This window comes from Mustelus asterias, chromosome 11 (assembly GCF_964213995.1).
Source record: "Mustelus asterias chromosome 11, sMusAst1.hap1.1, whole genome shotgun sequence".
NCBI lineage: Eukaryota > Metazoa > Chordata > Chondrichthyes > Carcharhiniformes > Triakidae > Mustelus > Mustelus asterias.
In genome coordinates, this window is record NC_135811.1 from 81900522 (window position 1) to 81919886 (window position 19365).

At 46.3% G+C, this 19365-nt stretch overlaps 1 protein-coding gene across 1 annotated transcript in view; it reads left to right on the forward strand.

Moving 5' to 3' along the window:
- LOC144500957 (tumor necrosis factor receptor superfamily member 16-like) overlaps nucleotides 1-19365 on the forward strand; it is a 168479-nt gene that overhangs the window by 23660 nt on the left and 125454 nt on the right. The window contains exon 2 of the mRNA XM_078224454.1: nucleotides 7764-7905. Coding sequence (XP_078080580.1) covers nucleotides 7764-7905 — 142 coding nt within the window. The remainder of the gene's footprint in view (nucleotides 1-7763; nucleotides 7906-19365) is intronic.

The window sequence follows — 19365 nt, forward strand, 5'->3', positions numbered from 1 at the left end:
ATTTGCTGCCCTGCAATTAGGTGATAGGGAAAGGCAGAGACTGCACCAGCAATGTCTGGGAGAGTTTAGACCAGTTAAGAAATTTGGAATGACATATTGTACATCTGGTGGAAGTTAAATATAGAATAAATTGAACAGAATTATTAAAGGGAATCTTAAAAGGGACTTGGAAGTAGCAATTAATGTTAACTGGGGTCTCTCAGTAACGGAATTCATGATTCCAGTCCCATACCTGGGCCGGAACCTTGCATCCTCTCTCGTGGCAGTGCCATGGCACAGTGGGTAGCACAGCGCCAGGGACTTGGGTTCAATTCCCGGCTTGGATCACCATCTGTGTGAAGTTTGCACGTTCTCCCCGCGTCTGTGTGGATTTCCTCCGGGTGCTCCGGTTTCCTCCCACAATCCAAAGATGTGCAGGTTAGGTGCATTGGCCATGTTAAATTGCCCCTTAGTGCCCCAGAATGCATAGGTTAGAGGCATTAGCAGGGTAAATATGTGGGGTTATGGGGATGAAGCTTAGGAGGGATTGTTGTCGGTGCAGACTCGATGGGCTGAATGAACTCCTTCTGCACTGTAGGGAGTCAATGATTTCTAGTGGCGAGTTTGATGGCAGAGTGCATTTAATTGGGTGGGAGAGTGGCAGATGGGTACCTCCTGCTGCTGTCACCACAATTAAGTCTGCGCTGGAAGTGCCAATGGCAGCCTTCCAGTACCGTTCTCAATTAAAGAGCTTCAGTGGGCAATTAATTCCCACTCATCATGCCACCATTGGTATTCATCATGTGGGTACCACAACAAGTAAACCCTGGTGCCTTTACTGGTGGCCTCCCAGAGGTGTTCTTCATTCTTCGTGGAGCAGCATGGTGGCACAGTGGTTAGCACTGCTGCCTCACAGTGCCAAGGACTCGGGTTCAATTCCGGCCTTGGGTGACTGTGCGGAGTTTGCACGTTCTCCCCGCCTCTGCGTGGGTTTCCTCCGGGTGCTCTGGTTTATTCCCACGGTCCAAAGATGTGCAGGTGAGGTTGACTGGCCATGCTAAATTGCCCCTTAGTGTCAGGGGGATTAGTGGGGTTATGGGGATAGAGCCTGGGTGGGATTGTTGTTGGTTCAGGCTTAATGGGCCAAATGGCCTCCTTCTGCACTGCAGCGATTCTATGATTCAAAGGCACTAGGTATCTGATCGAGGGATTCAGCATCAGGGGATTGGGGGGCAGCTGTGCTGAGAGCCACCCCCTTTCCCTTGCTGCCAGCTCTCCTCTTGACCCTGGAACCCCTCACCCTATGACTCCTTTTGGCCATTGCTCAGCCGTGCTTGAGTCTGCCTCGATCCGTGGGCCTCGGGTAGATGTGGTACCAGTGGCAGCCACCACTTCCCCAGTGATGCTCTCGATGCCTCCAGCTGGGAATGTAAACCACCTTCACTTCCATTAGATTGCACCCTAGGAGAAGACTTCAAGCTATGGACTAAAATTTGGTGCGGTACTGAGGGAGTTCTGCATTGGCTCAAAGTACCGACCCTTGAATGAGAGGTTTGCCTGGTGCTTTATCTTGATGTTCAGACTGTTGTTGAAGACTTTGACTCTGCTCAGTAAATCCCCAGTGCAGAGAGAAATTGGTTATGGGAATCCTCACTGAGGTAAATAGAATGGTTGAAGTAATATTTCTGAATTATTTTACATAAAGCTAAGAAAAGTAGCTAAAGATCCCAGCAAGAAAATTCTTCGTCAAGCTGCAGGGCAATTTTTAAAAGCTTTTATCTGATTTTTCTTACTTTGCTGTTGCAAAATTTGGACTCTGTGCAGTTTGGTGAATCCATTTTTGGTGCTTCTGGTTGCCACTTGGTTACGATAGTTTATTTGTCATGAAAATCCCTCTGGATCTTCAGCTTTTTAGGAGAGTTAGAGGAGGTGCACAGGAGAATCGCAGGCAGGTCCGGTAGTGCAAGTGGTGTTGCGTTTCCCCACACCTGCATTGGTGTGCATGTTACTTTGACAGAAATATAGTGCATTTGTTGATTTAAATTCCTAAAGAAGTGTAGACCTGGCGACACCAAATAGCATGCAAAGATCAGAGCATCGGTAGTGCTGGATTGTTCTTCCGAGCCATTCCAGTCACCATTTTCCTGCTTTCTGTGATAGTGCATGAAACAAGGAATGTCAGGGATATCATCCTGCACACACTCTGGCTGCACATGCCAAGGTAACACTAACTCTACGGTAGTCTAAAAGCAAATTACAGCGGATGCTGGAATCTGAAACCAAAAGAGAAAATGCTGGAAAATCTCAGCAGGTCTGGCGGCATCTGTAAGGAGAGAAAAGGAGCTGATGTTTCGAGTCCAGATGATCCTTTGCCAAAACTGAGCTTTGACAAAGGGTCATCTGGACTCGCAACGTCAGCTCTTTTCTCTCCTTACAGATGCTGCCAGACCTGCTGAGATTTTCCAGCATTTTCTCTTTTGGTTTCTATGGTAGTCTAACTGACCTAGATCATATGCTTAACAGAGAGTTAAATATTGATTGTGCCATCTACTGTATGGGGACTTCCAACAATCTTGCACCATAGGGCTGACCAAGGCAGTGAAGAGATAGTTGGATGGTAACAGCAGTAGGTAGCTGGTGGCATGGTTGCAATGTCACTGGACTTGCAATTCAGGGGCCCAGGCTAATATTCTGGGCAGCATAGCACCAGGGTCTGGGTTCGATTCTGGCCTTGGGTGACTGTCTGTGTGGAGTTTGACATTCTCCCTTTGTCTGCCCATTAGTATCTGGTGGGTTATCGAGGTAAATACATGGGGTTAAGGGGATAGAGCCTGGGTGGGATTGTTGTCGGTGCAGACTCAATGGGCCGAATGGCCTCTTTCTGCACTGTAGGAATTCTATGATAGTTATTTCAGGAGCAGGAGAGAAACTTGTTGAAGTTAGATTTTCAGAGTGAGGCGAGGGAGACATTCCAGTGAAGAATACAAAAATGATTAAAATGTTGCATGTTAAAGATACAAATTAATGCGAAGCATCCCATCTAAACAACATGAATTTGTTACGCATAGACTTGAAAATTCCAGTTGGTAAAGTCGTGACAAACTGTGAATGGAAATGACCTACAAGAGTAAACACCCTGTGCAACCGTCAGAACTTCCCCTTCATTCTCATTCTTAGCATGTACGCGTTTAAGCATTTAAAGCTATTAAGTGGCACTTTGAAAGTGTTTTCAATATGCTAATTCCTGCCATAGTCTGTATTTATCATCAAAACAACACTTGTTTCGCATGACAATGGTTTATAACCTGCACTGGTTGGGGTGGCATAGTGGTTAGCACTGCTGCCTCACAGCACCAGGACCCGGGTTCGATGCTCGGGTCACTATCTGTCTGTGTGGAGTTTGCACGTTCTCCCCATTTTTGCGTGGGTTTCCTCCGGGTGCTCTGGTTTCCTCCCACAGTCCAAAGATGTGCGGATTAGGTGGCTTGATCGTGCTAAATTGTCCCTTAGTATACCAAGATGTAAAGGTTAGGGGAATTAGTGGGGTAAATATGTGGGGTTACGGGGATAGCGCCTGGGTAAGATGCTCTGTCGGAGAGTCGGTGTAGACGCGATGAGCTGAATGGCCTCCTTCTGTACTGTAGGGATTCTATGAGGTTCAAATCTCACCACGGCAGCTGGCAGAATTTAAATTCAATAAAGAAATCTAGAATTAAAAGTTAGTCTTAGTAATGGTGACCATGACAACTGTAGTGATTGTTGTGTCTGTGTTCTTTAAGACCTGGCTGGTTGTAGGGATTCGCATTCTAATCAGTATTCTGTAACTTGATTTTGTCTCTGTGCACTGTTTGAGAGCACATCTCCACTCCATCTGATGAAGGAGCAGCGCTCCGAAAGTTTATGGTATTTGCTACCAAATAAACCTGTTGGACTTTAACCTGGTGTTGTGAGACTTCTTACTCCTTTAAAACAGCACCATAGGAGAGTTTCACCTGATTCGAGGAACCGTTGGGAACTGGGAGTAAGTGATCAGCCCAGAGGGTGGTGTCCTCTCTCAGTTTGAATACATCAGAATAGCCGTGTAAAGGTTGGAGCACTGCCCCAGGCAACCCTGGGCTGTAACCGCTTGTTCATAGTTTTTTGTTAGCACCTTCTGTTCCTAACAAAGTCTGAAGCCTGTTGATGACATCCAAAGTGCGCCATGCTATTACAACACCCACCAGTGATTGCTGGCAAAAACCCATCTGGTTTGCTGATGCCTTTCAGGAAAGGAAATCAACTGTCCTTACCCAGATTTGCTACCAAATAAACCTGTTGGACTTTAACCTGGTGTTGTTAAAACTCTTACTGTGTTTATCCCAGTCCAGCGCCGGCATCTCCACATCATGACTTACCCAGACTGGCAGACATGTGAATCCGGACCCACAGCAATCTGGTTGACTCTTAATTGCCCCTTGCACTGGCCCAGCAAGCCATTGCATTCAAGGGCAATTAGCAATAGGCAACAAATCATAGAATCCCTACAGTGCAGAAGGAGGCCATTCGGCCCATTGAGGCTGCATCGACCACAATCCCACCCAGGTCCTAATCCCCAGTTTACCCCAGTTAGTCCCCTGACACTAAGGGGCAATTTAGCATGGCCAATCCACCTAACCTACACATATTTGGACTGTGGGAGGAAACCGGGGCACCCGGAGGAAACCCACGCAGACACGGGGAGAATGTGCAAACTCCACACAGACAGTGACCCAAGCCGGGAATTGAACCCGGGTCCCTGGAGCTGTGAGGCAGCAGTGCTAACCACTGTGCTACAGTGCTGCCCTATGCTGGCCTTGCTAGCGAGTCCCACATCCCATGTAAAAGTAAAGAGAAACATGGTCAATCCACCCTCAAGTCCATGTCCATCCACTGGCAGATATAATGAAATGTTCATCTTGATGTGCAGTGTCAAGGACCACCTCCTGGAGCTCCACCTCCATGCTAGCTGATAGCAAGCAGAGGTCAGGCGCTGGCTTGTTCAGTTATCTACCTGCAGACCCATATTTACTCTTTGTTAGGACTGCATTTCATTTCACAGAGCATCCCACCCAGACTCTATCCCATAACCCCACACATTGTCCATCACCGTCCATTCTTTCTGCTGTCCTGTAATAGCTGCAGCCGAGGCTGCCAATCAGTTGAAAAGACTTCAGAGTTCTTTTTAAAGGATTATTGTTCCCCTCTTGTGCTTCATCTCTCAAATTGCCTTCAGCCATTTAAATTTTAGCACAGGATAATTTTCTGCTCTGTGCACACATCCAACTCTGGAGCTGGATTGGTGTATAATTTGAGTAATGGGTCAAATTTTGCTGTGGAATTAATTTTGACTCCTCGCAGCAGCCTTCATCTCACGGGTGAGTATTTTAACATTACAGCAAGGGACACAAGACATCTGGGCAGCACGGTGGCACAGTGGTTAGCACTGCTGCCTCACAGTGCCAGGGGATCTGGGTTCAATTCCGGCCTCGGGTGACTGTCGGTGTGGAGTTTGCACATTCTCTGCATGGGATTCCTCTGGGTGCTCTGGTTTCCTCCCACAGTCTGAAAGACGTGCTGGTTAGGTGGATTGGCCATGTTAAATTGCCCCTTTGTGTCCCAAGATGTATAGTTCAGGAGAATGAGTGGGGTTAATTTGTGGGGATAGAACCTGGGTGGGATTGTTGTCGGTGCAGACTCGATGGGCTGAATGGCCTCCTTCTGCACTGTAGGGATTCTATGATTTTATGCTTAGCTGATCATCCGGTATCTCCTGTATCTTTCATCAAAACATTGATATTAGCATAACAAATGATTAAGATGTTACATATGGTAATGTAGATGAGGCAATGTTTCATATAGCTGCCCCACCACTACTCCTACAGGAAGGTCTCCTCCATTAAGTTGGTGGTGTTTGCATGTGATGGGATCAACTCTGGTGGCAAAATACTGATAAGATCAGAAAATCACCCTTAATGGTGTGAATTTATGTCAATCCATGGTACTGGAACTCAAAGAGCATTCTTGCGTGCCCCTGCAAAACCTCACTAGTGGTGAGAATGTGTTGGGGGAGCTGTCCCAATCTGGTTTCCCCCCCAACCCCTCACCGGCCTGGTTTTCTTGCCACCACCTCTCCTTCCCATCCCCCGTCTCGAAGCCTGCCACCCTGAGCTAGGGGATCCACTGCCCAATGCTCCAGCTTAATGACCGTTCATCAGAATTCCTGGTGAATGGCCACTGATGTGAAACATTGGGTGTAATCTTCCCAAAAATTGGCAATGGCCGGAATTCTCTGACCTCACCTGTGGGTGGGATGCTCCAGTCCGGCTGCTGTGAACAGAGATTTGGCTGAGCGCCATATTCTCCGTCCACGCTGGCCAGCGGTAGCAGGCCGTGTGAGACCAGAGAATTCAGGTGGAAGTGTCATGTTCAGACTGAAAACTGGCGTGTTTCTCCCCAGAGAAACAGATAGGTTCCATCCAGACCTTCCCACGTTTTGCCATTTTAAAGCAGGGGAGTGTGATTTGCGCCATCATTGTGAGGGGCGGGACCTAAAGACTCCGGCAAGCCCGGTTCCACAGATTCCGGGGTGCCATTTCTAAAGGGTTGGCGGTGCCAGGGGCAGACATGATGTGGAGATGCCGGCGTTGGACTGGGGTAAATACAGTAAGAAGTTTAACAACACCAGGTTAAAGTCCAACAGGTTTATTTGGTAGCAAAAGCCACACTCACACAGTGTGGCTTTTGCTACCAAATAAACCTGTTGGACTTTAACCTGGTGTTGTTAAACTTCTGCCAGGGGCAGAGCCAGGGCACTGCCTTGCTGTGTCCCTGAGCACCCGAGGGGCTACACTGGCCCCTGAGCACCGGTCATGATCATCACGTCTGGTCTCTGTTTTTGGAGTGAATCTTGTTGGCATTACGTCATGGCGGTGGGTGGGAATATGGGTGGGATTTTCCGGCCACGCACACCCAGAAACTGGAAAAATCCCACCCAAGGTCAACGGACCTTTGCATGGTCCACCCCTTGCCCACTACGATTCCCGTGGCAGGTGGAATGGGAAAATCCATCCCTATTTGGCATTCCTGGAAGAGACAGCGTTAAATCGGTTTTGGATATTTAAATATATTTAAATGAATGGTGATCAGGCTCATGCCCTCATTGGATGTGAACCAGATTACGTCGCTAGCGGGAGTGGGGGGGAGTAGGAATCACATTCTGAGCTATCCCGGGCACGGTGGCACAGAGGTTAGCACTTCTGCCTCACAGCGCCAGGGACCCGAGTTCGATTCCGGCCTCGGGTGACTGCCTGTGTGGAGTCTGCACGTTCTCCCCATGTCGGCGTAGGTTTCCTCTGGGTGCTCCAGTTTCCTTCCACAGTCCAAAGATGTGTAGGTTAGGTGGATTGGCCATGTTAAATTGACCCTAGTGTCAGGGGGATTAGCAGGGTAAATATGTCGGGTTATGGAGATAGGGCCTGGGTGGGATTGTGGTCAGTGCGAACTCAACGGGCCGAATGGCCTCCTCTGCACTGTAGGGATTCTATGAAATCCTGTTGCGGCCTTCTCCCGAGAGTTTCCGGCCATAACGGGATTTGTGGCTGTGTTGATCGGGGACGAAAATCTCCCCCATTGACTCTCTTTGTCTCACCAAAGATGCTGCCAGACCTGCTTCACATTTCCTGCATTTTTGCTTCAAGCTGATATATACGGACCCCTCAAACGTATGCAAAATTACAACATGTCTTTTGATTTTCTTTTTTACGAAGGTATCTCTGTACAATGCCGAGGAGTTTTGTGAAAGTAACCAATATACCCACGATGGGAAATGTTGCTCTGAGTGCCATCCTGGGGAAGGTGTGAAGACACTGTGTGGAGCGGAAGACACTCAATGTCAGCAATGCTTGGACAGTAAGTACTCTCTACTGCCTGATCCCTTGTTCTGTCATGTTTTCTTATTAGCACAGAATTAACCGATAAAGCAGACTATCCACGTGTGAAGGAAAATTATTTATCTTTATCACAAAGATGAAGTTCTCGGCTAATAAAATCCACATCCAACTTCCTCCCTCATGGTAAATAACAGTTTCATGAAAGAAAAGCTTAACATATCTGGAATTAAGAATCCACTGATGTTCGTGAAATCATTGTCGATTGTTGGAAAAATCTTCTGGTTCACTAACGTCCTTTGGGAAGGAAATCTGCCATCCTTAACTGGTCTGGCCTACATGTGTCTCCAGAGCCACAGCCAATGTGGTTGACTCTCAACTGCCCTCCAAGGGCAACCATGGATGGGCAATAAATGCTGGACCCAGCCAGTGATGCCCGTGTCCCACAAATGAATTAAAATATATCTACGTCTGTTTCAAAAACAATGGGTGGAATTTTCAGGTTTTTTTAACTAAGTGTTTTTTGGGCAGGAGGAACAGTATATAGACTGCCAGCTACACTGATGGCTCCCCCCCACACCCCGACCGGAATTTTAGTCCTGCCAGATTACTGTCCCATGCATAAAGCAGAATTAATTGTAATTGGGATGTGGGGAAGGATGTTGAGGCGAGGGAGTGGATAGGTGAGTCTTCTAGCTACTGCCCGTGCCAGGGATTGAGTGAGAGGGAGCCCGTGGGCTACCCTGAGAATCCTGCGGGTTACATAGAATCCCTACACTGCAGAAGGAGGCCAAGCGGCCCATCAAATCTGCACCAACACTCTGACAGCTCATCTGACCAGGCTTTATACCTGTAACCCCATGTATTTACTCAGCTAATCCCCCTAACCTTCACATCTTGGGGCACTAAGGGGCAATTTAGCATGACCAATCCACCTAACCCGCACATCTTTGAACTGTGGGAGGAGCACCCACGCAGGGAGAACGTGCAGACTCTACACAGAGAGTGACCCGAGGCTGGAATCAAACCCAGGTCCCTGGCACTGTGAGGCAGCAGTGCTAACCACTGTGCCACCGTGCCGCCTACACTTACCTGTGTAAACTCCACACAGACAGTCACCCATGGCTGGAATCGAACTTGAGTCACTGGCGCTAACTAACCACTGTGCCACCCAATACATGCTTGTCAAGCCAAATAAAAATCTGTGTGATTGCTACTGAGCATTATTACAAAGTGCATCTTGCAGCCTGAAACTACACACAAGTTCTCAAGCCTTCTCGTTGGTAACAACTGGGTAGTTAGTGTTAAGAGAGATGATAAATGAAGAGTGCTACTGTGTTTTCAGCAAGCTCTGTTTAAATTAATTGTTTCTGACTTCACGCTGCAACACGCTAAATGCTTGATTTACAAAGACAATTGCAAGGCTATAAACGACTGTTCCTGATGTTATCGAGTCAATGCTTATCCTAAATATAGTCCTTTTGATAGTTTAATGCCTCTCTTGACTCAGAGGAATTTAATACAACGTCTACTGTTTATATGTTTACATTGATAAAGCCATTTGTTCCATATGCAAAGTTGTTGCAAATTCATTTTAGCTTTCATAAATTATTTTTCTGTTTCTAGGAGGAAAGTGAAGTTAAGACCACAATCAGACCAGCCATGATTTAATTGAATGGCAGAGCAGGCTCGGAGGGGCGGAGGGGGGGGGGGGGGGGGGGGGGGAGGGGGCTTGCAGCCTATTAGCCTATTCTTGTTTCTATTTCTCATCTTCTGCTCTTGAATGTTGTGGAGAAAATTATTTTGCTTTCCCATTTTTTCAGGCAGCAGAGTGGTTAACACTGCTGCCTCACAGCGCCAGGACCCGGGTCCAACTGTCTGTGTGGAGTCTGCATGTTCTCCCCGTGTCTGTGTGGGTTTACTCCGGCTGCTCCTGTTTCCTCCCACACTCCAAAATGTGTAGGTTAGGTTGATTGGCCATGCAAAATTAACCCTTAGGGTCAGAGGATTAGCAGGGTAAATACGTGGGGTTACGGGGATAGGGCCTGGGTGGGATCATTGTTGGTGCAGGCCTGATGGGCCAAATGGCCTCCTTCTGCACTGTGGGAATTCTATGATTCTTCTATGAACTCCAATTAAAAGCAAAGCTGCAATGCTGTGTTCCACAAACTGTGGCACTCTGCCAAGTATTTTCAAAAACTACTGAACAACTGCACACCTGTCGATGTGCCTCATACATGCACATGCAAAAATGTTAACCATTATCTATGCCAATAATTAGTGAAGCAGCGGCAGTGATGGGGAGTAAGGATTAAACTGCTGGTGTATGGGGATGGAAAGAAGTGACTCGTGCCTCCCCCAACTTCAAACTGATGGTAGCCATGTTTCTTCAATGTTACATTCTCCCTTCTGTCGCTGAAGTGCAAGGGAAGTTAAGACTGGTTTACAGGTAGGAGTCTAACAACCCAAACACTGGGATGTTGACAGGGGTAGGAAACCCAGGAAAGGGACGGGTGTCCTGTGCAAAACCTACAGGCTTAAAACTAGTTGAGCTTCGGCTGTTCGTTAATGTGTCCAAAGTATTCCCAGATGTAGGAGTAGGTTACTAGTTCATTTGGTGATGTGGAATTGCTACAACTGTTCACCGAGGAGCTGGGAGGTTACTTTCTTATGGCTAATATCAGAGGATAGAATCCCTACACTGCAGAAAGAGGCTATTTGGCCCATTGAGATTGCACCGACAACAATCCCACCCAGGCCCTATCCCCGTAACCCCACATATCTACCCTCCTGGTCTCCCTGACACTAAGGGGCAATCTAGCATGGACAAACAACCTAACCCACACATCTTTGGAGTTTGGGAGGAAACAGGAGCACCCGGAGGAAACACACGGGGAGAATATGCAGACTCCGCACAGACAGTGACCCAAGGCTGGAATTGAATCCGGGTCCCTGGCGCTGTGAGGCAGCAGCGCTAACCACTGTGCCACCGCTGCATTACTGCATAGAAAGTAGTTGGGATATTGGATATGTATCTTAAGATCACTGCAACCCCTTGAACTTGCTTTGATTGTCTTAGAGGATCAAGGTCAAACATTTCAGATTATTTCCCCTGGAATTGGCCTAAACGTAGTCCTATTTTCACTTAAACCTATGTTACCAACCCTTTAGTATTTCCCCATACACAATCCCATGAGCGTGCATAAAGACAGTACCAGCAACTTTGTTTTTAATGCACTCTCCCTCCCTCCAGGGCAGATCGCGCCTATTTCCAAATGTCACAACAGATTATTTGAATTTTGAATCTTACATAACAGATTAAGTATGTTGATTTGAAGGGTAACTGCATCGTTTCGGAGAAGTGGCCAACATTCAGGTTTTATTCTTGATCTAATGTATAGGAATAACCAGGGGAATGGAAAAAATGTAGGGACATGTCAGCCACCATTAGATCAGGAGAACTGAAATGCTCGTGAGAACATAAGAACTCGGAGCAGGAGAGTAGGCCATCTGGCCCCTCGAGCCTGCTGATCATGGCTGACCTTTTCGTGGACTCATCTCCACTTACCTAGCCTCTCACCATAGCCCTTAATTCCTTTACTGTTCAAAAGTTTATCTTTCCTTGCATTAAAAACATTCAATGAGGTAGCCTCAACTGCTTCACTGGGCAGGGAATTCCACAGATTCACAACCCTTTGTGTGAAGAAGTTCCTCCTTAACTCAGTCCTAAATCTGCTCCCCCTTATTTTGAGGCCATGCCCCCTAGTTCTAGTTTCACCTCCCATTGGAAACAACTTCCCTGCTTCTATCTTATCTATTCCCTTCATAATCTTATATGTTTTTATAAGATCTCCCCTCTTTCTTCTGAATTCCAATGAGTATAATCCCAGTCTACTCAGTCTCTCCTCATAAGCCAACCCTCTCAACTCCAGAATCAATTGAGTGAATCTCCTCTGCACCCCCTCTAGTGGCAGGATATCCTTTCTCAAGTAAGGAGACCAAAATTGTATACAGTCCTCTCGGTGTGGCCTCACCAGCACCTTATACGGCTGCAACATAACCTCGCTGTTTTTAAACTCCATCCCTCTAGCAATGAAGGACAAAATTCCATTTGCCTTCTTAATTACCTGCTGCAACAGCAAACCAACTTGTTGTGATTCATGCACAAGGACACCCAGGTCCCTCTGCACAGGAGCATGCTGCAATTTTGTACCATTTTAAATAATAGTCCATTTTGCTGTTATTCCTACCAAAATGGATGACCTCACATTTGCCAACATTGTACTTCAGCTGCCAGACCCTCGCCCACTCACTTAGACTATCTATATCCCTTTGGAGAGAGGAGAGAGAGAGAGACATTGGCTTGACTGCCAGTCCTATACTGGTACTGAACTCAAAACATACTGAACAGGTCTCGAAAACAGACTGCACTGAACTTTCAAAAAATGCAGTCAATTTTCCTAGCTAATCCCAGCATGCCTGCTGAGTTTTAAAATGTGGCCAAGTTAAGGTTTTAAAAGCTTAGCATTTAAATGTAACTGCAGAAATATCTTAAAATGAAGTCTGCATAAATGAAGCAAACCATACACAGGATCCACAGCAAACAGGGCTACGCTTACAAAGGATCCCACATAATTGCTGAACTTCACTACGTTTCAATTGTAATGATATTTTCATAAGTACAGCAGTGGCTGTGTAACTCTTTGGAATGTAGGGCGGCACGGTGACACAATGGTTAGCACTGCTGTCTCACAGTGCCAGGGTCCACACAGAATGGAAGGGAAGTTCTGATGGCTGCACAGGGTGTTTACTCTTGTAGATCATTTCCATGCAAATCATAGAATCATACAGTACAGAGGAGGCCATTCGGCCCATCGAGTCTGTACCGACCACAATCCCACCCAGGACCTATTCCCATAACCCCACACATTTACCCTGCTAATCCCCCTGACACCAGGGTCAATTTAGCATGGCCAATCAGCCTAACCCACACATCTTTGGACTGTGGGAGGAAACTGGAGCACCCGGAGGAAACCCACGCAGACACGGGGAGAAAGTGCAAACTCCATACGGACAGTGACCGAGGCTGGAATTGAACCTGGGTCCCTGGCGCAGTGAGGCAGCAGTGCTAACCACTGTGCCACCCTGCCACCCTTCATGTAGCATCACCATCCTGTCTCCGAATGTCATCTGTATTTTTCCATTGCCACTCTTTAGCGAAAGATTAAAAAACTGGAAATGTACAGTACCTCAGTCAGCAGCTGAAAGGAAAGGATAAGGTTATCAAATTGAAAAGATAATGTTTTCCCACACGGTTGGATATATGAATTCCCAGAAAAGGTTACTTCATTGTGGGTTAATTGGTGCATTGATCTATATGGGCGGCACGGTGGCACAGTGGTTAGCATTGCTGCCTCACAGCGACAGGGACCCGGCTTGGGTCACTGTCTGTGTGGAGTTTGCACATTCTCCCTGTGTCTGCGTGGGTTTCCTCCGGGTGCTCCGGTTTCCTCCCACAGTCCAAAGATGTGCAGATTAGGTGGATTGGCCATGCTAAATTGCCCCTTAGTGTCAGGGGGACTAGCTAGGGCAAAATGCATGGGGTTATAGGGATAGGGGCAGGGTGGGATTGTGTTTGGTGCAGACTCGATGGGCCGAATGGCCTCCTTCTGCACTGTTAGATTCTATATTGAGAAGCAAGTCTGAAGATATTTAACAACATTGTAGGATTCTGTTTCAGGACAGATCTTGTAGTAGATTACTGTTCTTAAACTAAGAAGTCAGCAGGTGACAAGGGAGGGAAATGATAATCATACCTGAACTAGGAATTAAACGAATATGATGGAAAGAATAGATTTTTCTTATTTTGTTCATTTGAATTAATTCATGGGACATGGGAGGATCAGCCACATTGCTGTGGCTCTGGAGTCACATGTGGACAGACCAGGTAGGGACAGCAGATTTCCTTCCCTAAAAGACTTTAGTGAACCAACAGTTTTTTTTTAACGATCAACAATGATTTCATGATCATCAGTAGATTCTTGATTCGAGATTTTTTTATTGAATTCAAATTCCACAAGCTGCCGTGGTGGGATTCGAACCCGGGTCCCCAGGATATTAGCTGAGTTTATTCTATTGTGCAAGCCGATAAACTTGCCATTGATATATTCTTTTCAATTACAAATGTTAACAGAGTTTCTGCATTTTTTTAGGTTGTGACTTTAAAAAAAATCTTGTGTCTTTGCAAATTCATAACTTTACCTTATAAAACCACAGTCCACTACCCCCACCGTCCTTACATGCATTCATTACTCATGCTTCCTTGCTGCCAAGAATTGCGTTGTTCAGTATCCTTGTGCTTATTCAAAGAGTGTGTCAGAGTGCTGGTTACTGGAAGATGACACATGAGATTGAAGCTGTGAATAATCTCATGGTTGTCAGAGAGTTTATGGCTGAATTCTCCAGTCGGCAGATTATTGCAGTGCTGTTTGAAGGAATTGAGAAAAGCTAAGGACAAGTAAATGGCTGTCAACCACATCAAAGTTCATTTTTCTAGCTCCCTAACTCATTTTTATTAAAACAGCGAGCTGCATTTATAATCTCCCTCATGATTTTGCTCTCCATTTCAAATGTTAATTGGTCATAAAGTTCTTCTCAATGTATTTTATTTTATTAAGTTAAATAAATGAGGTTCCCTCTTAATTATTATTTTTCAGGACCATAGAGCTTGAGCTTCTCCAACCTAGTCTTTTCCCATAGCACATCCCTATCAGACACGGGGGGAGGCAGTGGTGTAGTGGTATTGTTGCTGGGCTAGTAGTCCAAAGACCCTTGGTGATCTGGGTTCAAATCCCACCATGGAATTTGAATTCAATAAAAATCTGGAATTCAAAGTCTAATGATGACCATGAAACTATCGTCATAAAACACATCTGGTTTGCTAATGTTCTGTAGGGTAGGAAATCTGCCGTCCTTACCTGCTCTGGCCTACATGTGACTCCAGATCCAGAGCAATGTGGTTGACTCTTAAATGCCCTCAGGTATGGGCAATAAATGCTGGCCCAGTCCCATGAATGAAAAGTCTGCCATCCTACCTTCTATCCTTACTAATGCTTGCCTTTATGCTGTTTTTTGGGGGAAATGGTACGATTCTTGGGTTTTAAGACTGGTGCTCTAACCATTGAGCTATGGAGTCAACCACGAATGTATTAACTGACATTCCACTGGCCCCATGGTGGGATTTGAACCCTTGTTTACAGAGAACCTCTGGGTTTTAGTCTAGTGACAATACCACTATTCCTGGAGTCGAGGGGAGAGGTGCAGGGTTGGTTGGGGGGAGGGGGGGGGGAGCAGGGGGGTGGTGGGATGGTGGCGGGGAATGGTACCTGTGCATAGGAAGTGGATTTCGAGCATCAGTATTGTTAGTTGGATTTGGCTTTTCCCATGTTACATGATCATCTTCATATCAACCATCATTTCTGGGTTTACTGAGTGGCTTTGCAGCCTGCTGCACTTCCTACCTCCTAACTCTGCCCATTGATCCTGGATGGGGACCGACACTCATTCACGCTGACCTGCCTGCACCAGTGGCTGGGTTAGTTTGCAGCTAAAAAGTCCTGGCATGTGTCTGGAACCCGGGGCCTCCCAGGGCAGGAGAACTACCTGCTGAATCACTCAGCTCCCCAATAATGGAGACTGCGGATACATTTTGTAAAAAGGAATGGTTGCCAGTCACAGCTTCAGGGAGGATATTAGATATGTTTGGGTCCCTGTGGATGTTAGAGATCTGGGAAATACAAGGAGGTCATAGAGGCCTGTGGCCCATGAGTTGATCATGCATTATGAATCATAGAATCCCTACAGTGCAGAAGGAGGCCATTCGGCCCATCAAGTCTGCACCGACCACATTCCCACCCCTATAACCCCATGCATTTACCCTAGTTAGTCCCCCTGACACTAAGGGGCAATTTAGCATGGTCAATCCACCTACCCTGCACATCTTTGGACTGTGGGAGGAAACCTGAGCACCCGGAGGAAACCCACGTGGACACGGGGAGAATGTGCAAACTCCATACAAGCCGGGAATCGAACCCAGGCCCCTGGCACTGTGAGGCAGCAGTGCTAACCATTGTGCCACCGTGCTGTCCTTTGCTTTTATGTGGGCTCAATTCTCTTCCAGTTAACATTTTTAAAAAGCAATTTGACCTTTATTTGTGACAGAGTTCATGTATATCAGCAAAGCATGCAACAGCTGTAAGAGAACATTGCATCATGCATGTTTATCCCAAGCACATGGGCAGTTGATGTATTGCTTCATGCAAGATTCACTGTGGCTCCCAGTCTTGGTTCAGACCCTCTCTATGTCTGTTCTTATCACTGTTCATGACAGTTCATTACATTCTAAGTTCATGACACTCAGTATGCTGCTCCAACAGCTTCCCTTTGTCTTCTGGATCTTCCATGTTACCTGAAGAAAGGAACCATGTTTAAGGAAGTGCTTCCCTTTTGCTAAATTAACACTGGGATATTCCTACAATTTGGGCTAGATTTTCCCTTTTGAGGCAGGAATCATCATGATTGTCATGATCCTACCTCCTGAGTGGCCATGCCTACCCATCAGACTATCCCCCCTGAGAGTCAGCCAGGCTGGAATCAGGGCCACAGTCCCTCGAAGCAGGGCTGAGGTGGGAATGGAGGTGAATGGTCTTGTCGAGGTGCTCAGGTTAAAAGGCCTGTCTCCATTTGCTGGTACATCAGCCAGGCTGTGTGGATGAATGTGTGGCCTTCTACTCATCCCCCTCACCCACTTCTTAACCCCCATGTCCCCCTCAACCTGCAAGCCCCCATGCCCTTCTATGGCCCAGGCCCCTCCATATTCCCACATACAGGGCAGCATTTTGGCACAGTGGTTAGCACTGCTGCCTCACAGTGCCAGGGACCCAGGTTCGATTCCTGGCTTGGGTCACTGTCTGTGTGGAGTTTGCATGTTCTTCCTGTGTCTGCGTGCGTTTCCTCTGGGTGCTCCGGTTTTCTCCCGCACTCCAAATATGTGCTGGTTAGATGCATTGACCATGCTAAATTCTCCCTCAGTGTACCGAACAAGTGCCAGAGTGTGGTGACTAGGGGATTTTCACGGTAACTTTATTGAAGTGTTGATGTAAGCCTACTTGTGACTAATAAATAAACTTTTACTCACACATCCAGCACCATCCCCATACTCACTCATCCAGTATTCACTATGTACAGACCTTTTAAGTCTTGGAATAGTAATTGGAAGTCTTTGAGATGCTCATAAAACTGTCAAGATAAATAAACATTCAAAACCCAATCCTCTTAAGTAGCAGGGTTATAATCTCCTTAATAGCTATGTTAATAATTCCTGCTGAGCTGGATGCATCAATTGGGTTTGAAGCTTTTTGTTGGTCTGTAAAATTTTCTATCCTTACTGTGACGATTCCTGTGTTGGGTGAGACCAGAAAATTCTGCCCAATCACCAATTACTGCATTAAAAACACTTTATACTTATATAGCATTTATGTTCTGGCATATAAAGTTGTCCATACCTTTTGACCTTTCCTGCCAAAAGATTCCTGACTCAAAGTTAGCATCCCCTCATGGATCATGACATCTCTGAGCTCCACGAACGATGTCACCTACCAAAACAGGCCTGACTCCATGAAAATAGCCTAGGGGGTTTAGAATGTCCTCCCTGCAATGGAGCCAGCCAGGGTGGGAATATTTCTGGTGTGTTCTGAAATATTCCTGGGTACATAATCCAATTAGACTATAGAATCGTACAGTGCAGAAGAGGCCCTACCACCCATTGAGTCTGCACTGGCATGCGAGAAACACTTGACTTTCCACCTAATCCCATTGACCAGCACTTGGCCCAAAGCCAACATGGGAACCGTCGCGGTAAGGATGGAAAATTTTACAGACCAACAAAAAGCTCCAAAGCCAATTGATGCATCTCGCGCACAACCTTCCTCCTTTCCCACACTGTTCAAAATAGCCGGCGTTGGGAATGGGAACTCCACCTTCCCTGAGAAAATCCAGCCTTTTGTGTCAGTCAGCACGAGTTATCCTCTCATGCAGGACATTTTGTGCTGTCATCTGTTATTCCATCTATGCAAATCTGTCAACCAGCAGTCTCATTGCTTCCTATTCATTTTCAGGGATCTATCAACTCCGAGTTTGCCTTTCTCTTCCTGTAGTGCAACATTTCGTTGCATAGATACACTTGTTTTTCCAAACTCATCAGTCTTAAAATATTCTAATTATGTATTTCACTTCCTTATTCATTCACTCACTCAAAAAAACTGCAAGCATTGGCTTACACACAACTGCATTAAGTAATTAGACAATTGGCAGAGGGGCACAGGTTCAAGGTGAAAGGGGGAAAGTTTAAGGGAGATGTGTGGGGAAGTTTTTCACGCAGAGAGTGGTGGGTGCCTAGAATGCGCTGTTAGAGGAGGTGGTGGAAGCAGGCACATTAGCAACATTTAAGAGGCATCTGGATGGGTACATGAATAGGGAGGGAATAGAGTAAGGGCAGATTTTTAAAAAGAATTTAATTAGGGCATCAATAGACCACTCCAAAGATTTACAGGTTAGGTTGATTGGCTATGCTAAATTAACCCTAGTGTAAGGGGGATTAGCAGGGTAAATATGTGGGGTTTCGGGAATATGGCCTGGTGAGATTGTGGTTGGTGCAGACTCGATGGGCCGAATGTCCTCCTTCTGCACTGTGAGGATTCTATGATTCTATCATGATTGGCATGGGCTTGGAGGGCTGAAGAGCCTGTTCCTGCGCTGTACCTTTCTTTGTTCTTTGATTATTTACTTCAAGCCAAAGCAATTTGAGAATCTCAGTCATGCTTGACAGTTCAAAGTTAAAGTTAGAAAAGCTCAAATTTGTACTCCTAAAATGAAGCAATAGCAATGCTAAAGTTGAACATCATCTGATTAATCAAATGCACAGGATTGAAGCTGCCCTGATTAACCCTTTCCATACTGGTCTCTTGCAGCCTCCAGTTCAAACTGTCTTACACCCCTTTCTTGGAGTCCTTCCTACAACCCATGCTCCTCTGGGGATCACCTTTCAAACTCTTCTCCGTTCCTCTGTCTTTCTCACGTCTTTTCTGATCTTTTTCCCAACTGGGCGTGACTCTCTTCATCTCCCTTGGACCCAATCTGTGCACACCCTGCCCAATCCTCTCCTTCAGATTCCTCTGCCTCACTCTCAATTTTGACATTTTTGAATCTCAGCCTTGTCATCAAATGTGACTCCAGACATTGGAGGTCTCCATTGTTGGCAGAACCTACCTGAACCCTTTACCACGTCCCACCTCGGGCTTCTACACATATCACTACCTCCTTAAAAGTATCCCTCCGCTCCACTGCCCCTTTTTGTTGCTGTCAAATAATTAGAATGAGGATATCCAGGGGTAAAGTCACAACGCACTTCTTTACATGAATCCGG